At 48.6% G+C, this 14,861-nt stretch overlaps 1 protein-coding gene across 1 annotated transcript; it reads left to right on the top strand.

Annotated features, from left to right (window-relative positions):
* ZNF619 (zinc finger protein 619) lies at positions 1 to 10,249 on the top strand. The gene is given in 7 exon segments (XM_066244396.1): positions 1 to 149; positions 345 to 422; positions 558 to 634; positions 3,072 to 3,213; positions 3,782 to 3,898; positions 7,235 to 8,774; positions 8,776 to 10,249. Coding segments are annotated over 7 exon segments (2,106 nt in total). The 5' UTR covers positions 1 to 133; the 3' UTR covers positions 8,912 to 10,249.
* The last annotated feature ends 4,612 nt before the right edge of the window (positions 10,250 to 14,861 follow it).

Here is a 14,861-nt window from a genome sequence, read left to right as displayed (position 1 = left end):
TCCAGTGAGCGCCGGGAATTCTGCGACCTTGTGTCCCAGTGCTGCCCGGCCGCTGTGCACCTGGAGCTCGGGCCCACCCTTCTGCAGGCGGAGCCACCACCGAGACCTTCCTGCCGCCGGGAGCTGGTCTGCCATGCTGGGTGCTCAGGGTGGGAGCCGGTGATGCTGCTGGTCGCCTGCTTCCCGGGCGGAGTGTTCAGGTCCCGGTCGGGCCCCGTCAGCCTGGTCCACTGGGTGCTGAGTGTCTTTCCCTGCCTGCCCCATTCATAGTGGGCCAGGGATTTTCTTAAAAGCCACAGATGCACTGCAGTTCTTGACTCTTGCTTCATGGATATTCTGTCTAGGAATTTCCAGCCTCACCAGGCAAGTTTGTAGAGTGTACGGACGGAGCAGTTGCAGCGCCCCAGGAATCACTAGAAAGGGTGCGTTGAGAACATCCACAGGGTCCTGGGAATATGCTTCCCACGACGGAGGGAGGAAAAGGCGGCCAGTGTGGGAAACAGGACAGGTCAGTCTCATTGTTCTCATTGCGGTTCTCTCTCCTCTCAGCTCTGCAGATTCTTGCTGTGCCAAACAGAGAGGGCAGTGCTTGAAGCCGGGGCCATCAGCCATGCCCCAGACAGTGTGGCTCCAGGTGAGCTGAGCTTTCTTCCGGCTTTCATATTCTGAACAGATATGAGAGGTTACTAGGACCAGTGCCCTGAGACGGCCAGTCCAGTGCTTAGCTTGGCATCCACAGTAGAGCCTGGCAGAGGAGTATGCTGGTGCAGTTGGTGAGGGAGAGTGGGTGAACTTGGGAGGATCAGATTGGTTGGGAAAGAGAGAAGCACCGGCCAAGAAATTCTCCTAGAAATGAAACTACTTCCATGCCCACTGCAAGTAGGGTGCACAGATGAGCGGCTCTGGCCTCTCCAGTGGGCTTGTTAGGAGGCTGAACCCCAGGCCCCACCCCAGATATGGGAATCTGCATTTGTACTGTATCTGCAGGATTAACGGACAGGTTAGAGTCTGGAGAGTGTTAGACCGCATGGCAGTACACAGAGGGCAGCTCCTGAGCTTAAGCAGGCATTCCCATAGAACGAGTGTGCCCTGCAGACCATGAAGTTAGCGTGCAGTGAAGCCAAAACTGGCTGCATTTGGAGGGGGTGGATTGATGAGGGAGGTGGGTTTTTGGAGGAATGGTGAGTGGAGCTGAAGATTGTGCCTCTAGCAGCCCATTGCCAAGACTGCAGCTTAACCTCTCTGAGAACCTGTGTCCTTTGTTGACACAGATTTCTGCAGCATTGGGAGCGCTTGTCTGTCCGGAGTTTTCTTACTGGTGGAGGATGGTTTCACTGAACTTTTCTCCAGTGCTCCATCCCAGGGACTTAAGAGCAGTGTATGTTTGGTCCCTTGTAAACATTGGACCACCCACTTCTGTTCCAGCATTTAAGCCAAAATTAGTTCCAAGTCAGGAAATGTTGAAACATCTGTAGGGGCAGACTTTTCTCTACTGGTCCTTTGCCTGGAGTATAGTAGTCAATCGGGGTAATGTGCCACTAAGAAAATCCCAAGTGACAGTGGCTTAAACAAGATAGATGCTTCTCATGTAAAAAAGGCCTGGGACAGGCAGTTTAGTGCTCGTATGGCAGCTCCACTGTTACCATGCAACCAGGCTCTTTCTTTCTGCTTCATTATTCTACTCTTGCTCTGGTGCTCAAGGCTACCTCATGGTCCAAAGTGGCTGCTTGATCTCCAGCCATCATGTGCATTCCAACTAGAACAGGAGATACCAAAAAAGACGAACCTCTCAGCTAACTTTGCTCTCTTTTGGGAACCTTGCCAGAAGTCCTTGATAAAAATTAGGGTTCCTTTACTAAGAAAGGGAAAATACACACACACGACTGTCAGTCTGCTGCATCTCAGAAACGGTTTTTATTTGGAATCCTCTAGGAAGTTTCCCCACTCTCATCCATGGTATTAAGTGCTGAGATTTATAAAACACCAACAGTCAGGTGATAGCGCATTATACTTGCTCCTCAAAATTTCTTCCTAGATTTAGCATCCATTGATGATTCTAGTCTGAACCAGTCTTTGCGATGATGGCTGCCAGTCCTCTAGTACTTCAGTAGCTATTTCTTCCATCCATGAGAGATTGAGCACAGAGGGAAGGTTGCTGGCATCACAGGAATGGACAGCATACAGTGGGAGTTGGAGAGATGTCCCAGTGGGACTGAGTTATGTATAAGTGGTCAGTTCATTTGAAAGTTTTGCTTCCTTGTCTAACTTTGTAGTAAATAGATAAAGAGGGCTCCCATTTGTCTATTTGATAGTGCTTACTATTACTGATTCGCATCTAAAAATGGGAAGAATAATTCTTACTTCACAGATGTGTTCTAATGATTGGGTGAATCGATAGGGAACTAAATGACACGGGACAAAGCACAGAGGCCCAAAGCACCATTGATGGTTTCTTCTCCCTTGAGAAATGGCCCCAGCAGGGGGTGGAGCGAGACACCTGGTGAAGGGGGCAGCCTGGGCAGGTGCACGGAGCTTGTTGATCAGGCCGTAGGTCCGTGCTCAAGGCTAGAGACTGCCATCCGTCACTTGAGTCAGATCTGTTAGGAAAGGAGAAGGTGACTGCATGGTGCTCTCAAGTGACAACCAGGCTTCTGATTAGGCAAGATGTCAGAAAGAGGGAGAATGACCCAGAGTGAAAGGAACTTGATGTAGTGGAGTTGTCGCTCTGTCTATAGTAGAAGGTGTGGCGGGGGGAAGCCACAGAGCAGCTGAGTGGGGGCCCTGGAGGGCGCTTCAGGATGGATGGAGGCACTTTGGGAAATGTGCCAGCAAGGTAGACCCAGCCCATGGAACCAGACGTAGGGTTGACGTGTTCACCAGGTAGACAGGGGCAGGTGCTGGACTGTGTGTTTGGGATGCCAGTATTGAGCCTAGAAGGGCGCACATTGAAACGGGCGTGCCGGCTGAGGACTGCCTTGGACTGGGTGCTGTGTGGCTCAGAGCCACAGATTCTGGTGGATTCGTCCCTTCCCTGGAGTTCAGGCCCCTCCTCTGTCCTTCCACTTGAGCAGGAGTTTTTGTCTCGGGAGTCAGTGACCTTTGAGGACGTGACTGTGTACTTCACCCGGAATCAATGGGCCAGCCTGACCCCCGCGCAGAGGGCCCTGTACAGGGAGGTGATGCTGGAGAACTACGCAAACGTAACCTCCTTGGGTGAGCCCCCCTTCCATTCTGAGACGGCTCCTCCCTCGGGCTCATGGCCTCCTCCTTGGCCAGATGGAACCTCTGACACCAGCTGGGTTGCTGCTCCTGGGCTGAGCTCCCTAACCCAAGTTGCACAAGTAGCTGATAAAGAAAGTTCTAGGTTCACTTTGGTTTAAACAAGACTTCCGTCTTCCTTTTCCTGGTGGGGACTGTGTTGGAAGGGGCTTTGCTCTGGGCACAGAGAGCAGGGAGGTTCCCGGGGGCCCACTTTCATTCCTGCACCCTTCCAGCTCCCCCGAGGGGACGTGGGCCCCCGCTGCTCTGCGTGACTCTCCTGGGCCCCCACGTGTACACCTCCGACAGCGTGGGAGTTTTCTGCCCTTTCAGATGGAGCTGGGATGAGTGTCCTCCTGAGCAAAACAAGTTGGGCCCCTCTTAGGTCCCCGGGTTCTGTCCTCACTGACCTCACTCATCCCTGGGACAGACACTGCTTGGCTCACCTGGCATGCAGAGGGGGGACCTAGCGGCGTCGGGAGGGCCTCTCCTCAGCTTCCTGTTCCTTTGCTTTCTCCTGCAGTGGCATTTCCGTTTCCCAAACCGGACCTGGTGTCCCAGCTGGAGCGAGGGGAAGCACCCCGGGGCCTGGGTCCCTGGACAGCTGTCGGGGCGGAGGACACGAGTGGCGTCTGCTCGGGTGAGCAGGAGGACCCTCCCCTTCCTCTCTGGCTCTGCGTCCTCCTGTCTTCTGATGATTTAACGTGAGACAGCTTTTCCTTCTGTCAGGCTGGTGGGGAGAAAGTGGCTATTCTTATTCAGGAAAGTGTCCCATACTAGAGCTTCGGCCCCAAACTGGAGAAGACCCGTCTGAAGATTTCATTTTCTGTCATTTTTCTTTGGAAAACTAAAGGATTTGAAACACTTAGTGAAAATAGGCTTCTATGAGTCAGTGTAGGAATATAAACAGAATGTAGTGAAAACTTGTTTCTGTAATAACACATCTTACTCTGTGTGTGTGTGAAACTGTATATAAGAATGAAATTTTTATGAATCCTAAACACTAAATTAAAAGTTAGGTTTTGAAAGAAGCCTACTCGGTCTGACCAGGCGGTGGCGCAGTGGATAGAGCGTCAGCCTGGGACGCAGAGGACCCAGATTCAAATTCCTGAGGTCGCTGGCTTGAGTGCGGGCTCATCTGGCTTGTCTGCGGGGTCGCTGGCTTGAGTATGGGATCATAAACATGACCCCATGGTCACACTTGAGCCCAAAGGTCACTGGCTTGAAGCCCAAGGTCACTGACTTGAGAAAAGGGTCATTGGTGTGGCTAGAGCCCCCCATTCAAGGCACATGTAAGCAAGCAATCAATGAACAATTAAGGTGCTGCAACCAAGAATTGATGCTTCTCATCTCTCTCCCTTCCTGTCTGTCTGTCCCTCCCTCTTTCAATTGCTAAAAAATAATAATAATAAAATAAAGAAAGAAAAAAAGAGAAAAGGAAGGAGGGAAGGGGTATGGGGAGGGGAGGGGAGGGGAGAAAGAAAGAAGGAAAGATCCTGTTTATTTATTTGGAATGAATGGTTTCCTTTTTTGAAAGGTAGTTATCTGAGGCCTGGCTGGGTAGCTCACTTGGTTAGAGCATCATCCTGATACACCAAGATTGTGGGTTTGATCCCTGGTCAGGGCAAATGCAAGAGTCAACTGACGAATGCAGAAATAAATGGAACAACAAATTGATATTTCTCTCCTCTCTCCATCTCCATTTCTCTCCCCATTCTTCTCTCTCAAATCAATAAATAAAAATTTTAAAAAAAGAAAAGAAAGCTATTCAGCTGAGGTAAATAACGAAACCACCCCGACCTGGCCTGTGGTGGCACAGTGGATAAACGGTCGACATGAAATGCCGAGGTCCTGGTACAAAACCCCTGGCTGGCCGGGTCAAGGCACGTATGAGAAGCAACTACTGAGTTGATACTTCCTGATCCTCCCCACTTCTCTCCGATCTCTTCTCTCTCTAAAGTCAATTAAAAGAAAAAACCCTGAAATTTGGTGTGTATCCTTTCTCCTTCATTTGAATCCGTTCTTATACTCTCTCAATTCCTGATGCCATTCAGAGCCTCTGTAAACCTTTCTCATTCAACACACACACACTTCGTCTTAATCAGTTCCTTTATATTGACTTTAGCACTGAGCTCATCTAGATGAGAAACCTTTCCCAGCAGTCTGCCTGCGGTTGGCAGTGTTTCCCTCTGGCTCAGGTGCACATGGCCTGTTTAGCCTGCCAAAGGCTTTAACCAGCCTTGTTCACTAGAACTGGACACTGACGGAAGTGGTACGGAGCTGTGCTGTCTACTGGGGTGGCCTTTCGCCATGTGGGCACTCGATGTTTACTTTTGTTCCATTTTAATTAATTTTAATGACCACATGTGGCTAGCAACCACCATGGACAGTGCAGCCGTACACAATTAAACGAACAGCCTCTAGCTGCTCTTTTCAGCTTCCAGGTCCGTGGGTTTCACACTCTAGTGTGCATCTGAGTCACTTGGAGGCTTGTTAAAAATAGACTTCCGGACACCATCTCCAGAGATTCCAATGCAGCAGGATTGGTGTGGGCCCGAGAATGTGCATTTCTGACAGTTCCCAGATAATGACCAGGAACCACACTTTGAGAACCACTGTTCTTGAGAATCTCAAACCGTGTTTTTCGACCTGTGGGTAGCAATTCATCAATGAGTTGTGCTCAGCATTGAAAAGTTAAACTGTACTAGAGGACGTGAAAGAGACCAAAAATAGTACAGAATCTGTCATAAATGCATCAATTTTATTAAGGGCATTTTGTGAAACTTTTGTTCTATTTCAGTGTTTGTGTGTGTGAGCGTTTATGTGTATAAGCATGCATGTGCTGGGTCAGAACCTAAAATTGAGTCATGGTCACAAAAGCTTGAGAAGCGACACTGAGATAGAAGTCTCATTTGTCTGATCCTTGATGCTTGAAAAGGTTTCAGTGCAAAAGGGCAGAAAGGTTTCCATGTCATAGCGGCACCCGTGAGAGCACGAGCTTCCCCCATGCGCCCCAACTGCAGTCTCCAGTCTTGAAAGGGTTTGTGTTTTTACTTTTTTTTTTTTTGCAACAGAGACAGAGAAAGGGACAGACAAGATAGGAAGGGAGAGAGATGAGAAGCATCAGTTCTTTGTTGCAGTACCTTAGTTGTTCATTGATTGCTTTCTCATATGTGCCTTGACCTGGGAGGGGGGGCTACAGCAGACCGAGTGACCCCTTGCTCGAGCCAGCAACCTTGGGTCCAAGCTGGTGAGCCTTGCTTAAAACAGATGAGCCCGCGCTCAAGCTGGCGACCTCAGGGTCTCGAACCTGGGTCCTCCGTGTCCCAGTGCGATGCTTTTATGCACTGCGCCACCGCCTGGTCAGGCCTGGAAGGGTCTTGACCCAGCACGTCTTTTTCCTTTACAGAGATAAGCCTCTCTCCCAGAGCACAGTGCGTGGGTTTGAAACGGGTCCTTCCCTGAACTCTTCACAACCAGCATGTTACAGACCGCGTTCTCCCTGGTCATGCTTGTGATAGAGAGCATCTCTTGAAAGATTACAGGCTGTTGTGAACTGTTGGGTGTCTTGCCTGGGCTTTGGGGTCCGCTGTTGCAGACAGCATCTCCCAGCCCTCTGGACACTGTGTGGTGCTGGAGCTGCTCAGCCCAGGCTCTCCTCCAGTTGGGAGATCTCTCTCGTCACCGTCAGTTCCCTCTGCTTTTCTTCAGTGCTTCCCACTCCTGCGATTTTTCCACCCTGTTCCCGGTTTTCTTATTCTGTTGCTCTCAATTAACAGCTTCTGGTGTCTGCACTGTTTGGTGTCCTAATGGCACTGCCTCCTCCACTTCTAGTATGTTTCCTTACCCCTTGGGGCACCATCCGGTGGCTCTGTCTCTCTCCAAAAAGTGTGTAGGTCAGGGCTAACTAGTAGAGCTAATCCTTTTCCCCTTTCAGTGCAAATAAGTGCCCCTAATGTTTTCTTTTTATCATTAGGTGGTAAAACCAAGACAGAGAATGAGGAGCAAACTCCAAAGCTGAGCATTCCTAGAGAGCCAGAACCCCCCGGGCTGACCGCAGGGACGCAAGTGTACCCTCACGTTAAAGACAACTTAGAGAAGCCACAGCTCTGTGACATGGGGAAGAAAACAGACTCAAAGAAAAGAGATTTCACAGACTGGACAGTCCAGGATCATCAATCCTCCATCATCAAAAGAGAAAGGACAGCTAGGAAATTGAAAGGATGCAGTGGTGTCAGCCCACATCTCATTATGTGGCGTCTCCCTGGGGAACAGGTGTGTTATCAGAGTGGTAAATGTGGCAGACATTTCAGTCAACATTCAGACCGTCACCAGTATCAGGGAAGTCACACCAGTGAGAAACCCTACAAGTTTGAGGAATTTGGGAAAGCCTTCAGATATAACTCAAAACTGTCACGGCGCCAGAAACTGCATACTAGGGAGAAACTGCACTCATGTCAGGAATGTGGACAAGCCTTCAGGCAGAATTCCCACCTCCTTCAGCATCAGAAACTCCATGGTGGAGAGAAGCCCTATGAATGTAAGGACTGTGGGAAAACCTTCAGCTACAACTCGACACTTACTCGGCACCAGCGAATCCACTCCGGGGAGAAACCGTTTCAATGTAAGGATTGTGGAAAGGCTTTCAGATGTAGCTACCAATACATCGTCCATGAGCGAGTTCACACTGGGGAGAAACCCTATGAGTGTAAGGACTGTGGGAAAACCTTCAGGCACAACTCAACACTTACTCGGCACGAGCGAATCCACTCCGGGGAGAAACCCTTTCAGTGCAAGAACTGTGGAAAGGCTTTCAGGTGTAGCTCTGACTGTGTCGTCCACGAGCAAGTTCACACTGGGGAGAAACCCTATGAGTGTAAGGAGTGTGGGAAAACCTTCAGCTACAGCTCAATGCTTATTCGGCACCAGCAAATCCACTCCGGGGAGAAACCCTTTCTGTGCAAGGACTGTGGAAAGGCTTTCAGATGTAGCTATGACTGCATCGTCCACGAGCGAGTTCACACTGGGGAGAAACCCTATGAGTGTAAGGAGTGTGGCAAGGCCTTCCGCCGGAACTCAGTGTTCCTCCAGCATCAGAGGGTTCACACTGGGGAGAAACTCTATAAATGCAGTGAGTGCTGGAAAACTTTCAGCTGTAGCTACCGCTTTATGGTACATCGGAGAATCCACACGGGTGAGAAACCTTACGAATGCCAGGAGTGTGGGAAGGCGTTCAGTCAGAAAACCACCCTGGTTCAGCACCAGCGAATTCACACTGGGGAGAAACCGTATGAGTGTAAGGTGTGTGGGAAAACCTTCAACTGGAGCTCAAGTTTTGTTGAGCATCAGAAGTTGCACACTAAGAAGAAACCCGCCCAAGTCACGGGGCCATCTGCAGTTACACCCCGCTCCCCTTCTCTACTCCTCTCCCCTCCGCCTTCCCCACATGCGTGCGCAGCCCCAGCCACGCCAGGGCTGCCTCCGTCTTCTCTGCACGGAGGGCTACTTCCTTCCTCCGCCACTCTTCCTGCTGGCCCCCTCATCTGAGAGGACTGGCTCCTCACCTGTCCAAGGACTGCACTGCTTTCAGGATCTTGCTTCTCCCAGGAAGCCAGCCGCTCAGAGCCTGAACCCTTTGTCCCACTCCGTGTGAGGTCCCTTACGTGCTCATCTCTCAGTGCGCCTCAAGTTTTCCGTTTCCATGGCTCCTGATTATGTCTCGGTTGATACTCTTCTGGTCTGTGTTAGTATTATTTTCCCAACTCCATCTTAAGGTCTTACATTTATTGACCGTGTTTGATCACTGTCTTATACCCCCTGGGTAGGAAATGGCAGTATTTGTTTTTTACAGTGTCCAGTGTTGACCTAGTATATAGGTCATTGGTATAGGGGCTGCCAGAGTGTCAAGTTTGCAGAACATTCTGGGTTTTAGGAGTACAGAATTACCAAGAAATGGGCCATGATAATTTGGGGAATGGGGGGAATGCAAAGCCCATGGGAGAAAGTAGTTAGAACGTATCTGATAATTGCTTTGCGGATTTAAGGAGGGCCATGTGGTGGGCCAGCCGTGAGGCTCATTGTGAGGCACTGGAGTCTTGGACTTTTTACCTTGATGATGAACATAAGGCGGATCTTGTGTGATCAATAAAGGAAATAGTCACTGAAACGAATGACTGGAAGGGTATGTTTTCTTCTGTTCGGCTCCTTTGCTCTTTCTCCCCATAGCTTTCAGTCTAGTGCCCACTCAGTTAAGTAGGTAGGAAAGATGACTTGGGCTGTGCAGTTTCGGGCAGGGCCTTGGGGAGACAACGTAGATTACACACAGGGCGAGCTGGGTGCGCTCACTGGTGAGCACAGAAGGAGGAAGAGAGACCTGGGAGGACTTGCGGTCGGAGCTCCTGCCTCGGAAGAGTCGGTTCCCGATCGGTTACCATACGTGCACTTGGACACGTCCTTATACCTCCTCCACGGCCCCTGTGATTAAAGCTGAATCTGTGAGTGGTGGTACTTACACCTTAATTTTATCGTGACTACTTTGGTGACATCAAGAAGAGCTTAAGGATGCCAGTTTTACCAGATGTTATGATCGCACTGGTTTGGCCGTTCTCTCAGTCTAGTGGTGAGAGACTCTGACCTTTCTCAGGACCACTGCTTCAGGACAGTAGCAACATGGAAAAGTATTCAATTATGTGGGGATATGGTCCTGAAAATTATATGTACGCTATTGTTATAACGCCGTAAAACTGTCTGCAAGGGAGGACACAGGCATTTGGTTTTGATCAGGTTTATTGAACTATACTTTATAGACAGTACAATTCACCATGTTAAAGAATACAGTTTGGTGAGTTTATACAAATGTATACAATTGTATAACCAAGATATCGAAATTTCCATTATCCCCAAAAGTTCTATCAGCACAGGGAGAAATTCAAATCACCTGTGGGATGTTTGGGATTTATCTTTTGATAAGCTTGGTGCAATATATAGAATTCGGTGGAATAAAAGGCAAAAATCCAAACTGATCTAGCTGTAGTCAGTGCTTTCAGAATATGCAGATTCCTTATTGAGAATCACGCTAAAAAATGCAGTCAAAATGTGCAAGATGACAACGACTGTGAAATATTCTTTGTCATATTTCTGACACACACCCGGGAACCTGTTGGCACGGAGGCCGTCAGAGGTGTGCGTCCAGGTGAGCGTGAGAGCCACTAGCTGCTGTTTCTGCTTAGCCTGCCTGCTGTCATTTCGGTACGTAAGAAGTGTGTCTTCGCTCGTGAGAATGTGTTCATGCCCGTGGAATCATTACGTGTGATCTCAGAGTCCACGATGACAGCCACCCCCAAAGAGCCAGGGCCAGCCTCTTCCTGCAAGGCATGGCTGCAGGATTTCTCTGCATGGTCACCTCTGCCCCCACCTCACCATCCACCAAGGGACCCGTCTCACTGAGCAGCTCGGAAAGCATGACAGCATTTCCATCCCTGTTGTGTGGAAACATTTTATTTTTCTACCAGTTTGTTTTTGCAAAGCTGAGGGTCTCAACTGCCTTATGAGGAAAATGGGCCTCTTGGCGCCTGTCTGGCTGTCCCCATATTCAGAGAGGACAGCATTTCTATGGAAAGTGGGATAAGAGTTTCCAAACACTGACTCAACAAATTAAATTTATTTTTATGTTGGAAATCTTCACACATGCAGATACCAGCACAACACATCCCACGAGGCCCGCACCTCCACAGCCACCTGCATCCTGCTGCTCTGTCATCTATCCCCCACAGACACAAAATTTTTTTTAACCGATGAACTTTTGAAGCAAAACTTGGGAAGTAAAGGAGAGTGGTGAGTGATTTCCTCATTCTGAAAGATACTGACCTGAGAACTGAAAATAACATAGTGTCTCCCCGTTTTCATGCCTTTTATCAGTGTCATCGCTGTCCTTCCTGGACTGGACTAATTCTTGACCGCGTGCCTCTGTTCCCACGGCTCTGCCCAACTGGGATGCGCGCTCCTCCCGCTGTCTGAGTGAGCTGTTTCATTCAGACTCTCGGCTTCCATCATGAAACCTTCCTCAAATTCTCAGAGCCCTTGTTTCCCAACATGAACTTTACAGTTAGAATAGACACCCACCCCAAGAAAATCCCTCAAAACTTACAATCATGAAAAGTAATGTAAGTTTCCATTTTGAAGGGTCCACTGAGTACCCAGCAAGATGGACTGGGGTAAATCCGGGTTTGAGAGAGGAGGTCCTAATAAGTTTCTAGAGCAAGAAAACAAGATGGAATGAGAATGGCATCCGATTTCTCAGCAGCAACCTTGAAAGTTAGATGCCCATGGCGTACGCCTTCACAGCTTGAAGGGCAAATGATTTCCACCCAGAGTAAAGGCATTTCAGACCCTTCTAAGTGTAGACTTTATCTGCTATGCTTCCTCTCTCAGATGTGCAACACTAAACCAAGAAAAAGTAAGTGGACGCCCTAGTACAATATGAATATTAGTAGTCTCCTAAACTCACAGAGGGGCTTTGTCTATGGGGAGACACCTGCATCTATGCCATTATATTCCTAATGGAGTTCAAACTTTCAGAGACCTACCTCAAGTGCACCACCACCCACACCACTTCTTACTCTGAAGTTACTTACTACTGCGTTGCAGTCTGCCTTTGCTACAGCTCGGGTGTATGCACTCTGGGTCAGGGGCAAGGTGCTATTTGTCTCAAATTTGTCCAGCTCATTGCTGTTCCAAGTGACCTCACAGCAGGAAACATTCTTTGTAACTTCGTCTAGTTATGTTCTTTTTTAGTCATGGAATTAGCTAATTGCAGAGAGCTTGACTGTCCATGCAGGAAGCAGAGGGTTAAGTTCCAGAAACTCGGTATCAATTTCCTTTACTGTAAAACAGGGATGACAGTCTACCTCATAGGTCTGAGGATTAATACATGTAGAAGTGCTCAGAACAGTGACTGGAGCATAATAAACAAAAATTTATTATAGTGTCTTGGTAAGTTTTGACTTGTGTGCATGCACAGAGAAACAATCACAAGATAAGCAACAGAGGTGTGACCCCCCCAAACTTTGCATACGCCCCTTGTAGCCCTCCCTCCTGGATCTCCGCAGTGGCCACTGAGCTGCTTTCTGTCCCTTCGCATTAGCTGTTCCTTCCTAGCACTTTATACAGATGTTCTCACACTGTGTTACTTTCTCTTTGGTCTGGCGTTGAGCACGCCCTGGGACTGAGGCTCCCTCCTGGATCTCCGCAGTGCCCACTGAGCTGCTGTCTGTCCCTTCGCATCAGCTGTTCTTTCCTAGGACTTTATACAGATGTTCTCACACTGGGGGTACTTTCTCTCTGGTCTGGCGATGAGCACGCCCTGGGACTGAGGCTCGCCCGTGTTGCATACAGCGGTGGTTCGGTCCTTACTGCTGAGAGTGTTGCACCAGACTAGAGATATATCACTGTCCAGCCACCTCTTGACGGCCATTTGGGTTGTTCCCAGTTTCTGGCTGTTAGAAATAAAACTACTGAGCATTTGTGTTCAAGTATTTGGAATTGTGTATACTTTTATTTATCTCGGTAAATACTAGGAGTGACTATCCAGGTCCCACTTTAAGAATCTCCCGCTGCCCGCCCTCCTGTCCGCCCACGTGGCAGTCGCAGCTGCCACCGCCTCAGCCCAGTGCCTGCCATGGGGCAGATCCCCCCATTCGCTTCCAGAAGTGCATCCAGGATATTTCCAGGTGCTTAGGAAACTGTATATAAGTACAAGACTATTTTTGGAGAAGAGGATCAAAAGGAAGCAGCAGGAATTGAGCAAGGAGAGAGCCTTCTTGGGACAAGTTATGGTACATGCTTATAGTGACTGGAGCAGTTTCTGACATCGTGGTGGAGCGTGTTCCCAGTGACTGTGAAGAGGACTTCCAGTCCCTCTACTAGTTGCAAGTGGATGCAGGAGCAGAGAAAAAACCCTCTTCTGAAATTCTGGTGAAGTACTTTCCCACTGACTAGAAAGAAAGTTTCACACCCACCCACAAGTTGCTGGTGGATGCAGGAGCAGGTTTTTTTATTTGTATTATTATTTATTTGTTGTTATTATTATTTAGAAAGAGAAGGGGAGCTAGAGAGATAGACTCCTCCTGCATGTGCCCGACTGGGACCCACCCGGCAAGCCCACTAGGGGGCGATGCTCTGCCCATCTGGGGCGTTGCTCTGTTGCTCAGCAACTGAGCTCTTAGCACCTGAGGTGGAGGCGATGGAGCCCTCCTTAGTGGCCAGAACCAACTCACTCCAATGGCGCCATGGCGATGCAGGGGCAATTAAAGACAAACAAACAAACAAAAAACCTGTTTGACATTGTACTGAAGGACGTTTCCAGTGATGGGAGAACGTTTCCAGACTCCATGTCTGTCCAAAAGTTACAGGTAGATACAGGAGCAGTTTTTAAAAAAACACTTCTTCTGATACTAGGGTGGGACTATTTCTAGTGAATATGAAGATGACTTCCTGTCAATTCACAACGTGTCGGTGGGTGCAAGTGCAGATAAAAAACATTCTTCCTACACTGTAGGACATTCCCAATGACTGGGAAGAGGACTTCCTGTCCATCCACAAGATGGCCCAAGTAGAGGGTGAAGATGGATTTTTCCAAGCTCCTAGGAAACTATATCTAAGAATAAGACTATTGTTGGAGAATACAATCAAAAAGAAGCATCAGGAATTTGACTAGAAAGGTCATCTTATGACAAGTTTCATTCATTTACTTTTCTGGTTCATTCTTACAGTGACTGAAAAGAAGCTTCTTCGGACATGTGGTGGGGGACATTCCAAAGGACTGTGAAGAGGACTCCCTAGTTATCCACATGCTGCAGGTGGATGTAGGAGCAGTTTTAAAAAACCTTTTTCTGAGATGGTGGTGAGGACATTCCCAGTAACTGTGAAGATGACTTCCCATCAATTTATAAGTTGCAGGTGGATGCTGGTGCAGATAAAAAACCTTCTTACTACATTGTGGTGGGGGGACGTTTGCAGTGATTGGGAAAAGGACTTCCTGTCCACCCACATGGTGGCCCCAGTAGAGTATGAAGATGGATTTTTCCAGGCATTTGGGAAACTATATTTGGAAAAGAACATCAAAATCCAGCATTTTGCCTGACCCGTGGTGGCGCAGTGGGTAAAGCGTCGACCTGGAATGCTGAGGTCGCTGGTTCAAAACCCCAGGCTTGCCCGGTCAAGGCACATATGGGAGTTGATGCTGTCTGCTCCTCCCTCTTTCTCTCTCTCTAAAATAAATAAATAAAAATCTAAAAACAAATCAAAACAAACAAACGAAAAAACCAGCATTAGGATTTTGGCAAGATTCACCTTCTCCTGACAAATTAGTCCGTTCTTAATAATGACTCTCGGTTGTTTGCAGATACCCATGTGGGGACTAAAGTTTCACACCAATAACCAGTAGTACTTGCCAGCCACGTGAGTGAGCTACCTTGGAGGTAGATCCTGCAGCGGGAGGCAAGCCTTCAGATGAGTGCTGTTCCTGATGAACGTTTATGAGAGATCCCAAGCCAGTGCCACCCAGTCAAGCCACTCTTTGAGTTCCCGATTCTCAGAAACTTTGA

The sequence above is a fragment of the Saccopteryx bilineata genome, chromosome 10 (assembly GCF_036850765.1).
Source record: "Saccopteryx bilineata isolate mSacBil1 chromosome 10, mSacBil1_pri_phased_curated, whole genome shotgun sequence".
NCBI lineage: Eukaryota > Metazoa > Chordata > Mammalia > Chiroptera > Emballonuridae > Saccopteryx > Saccopteryx bilineata.
Note: the sequence above shows the minus strand (reverse complement) of the source record. Positions and strands in the feature narration are given on the sequence as shown.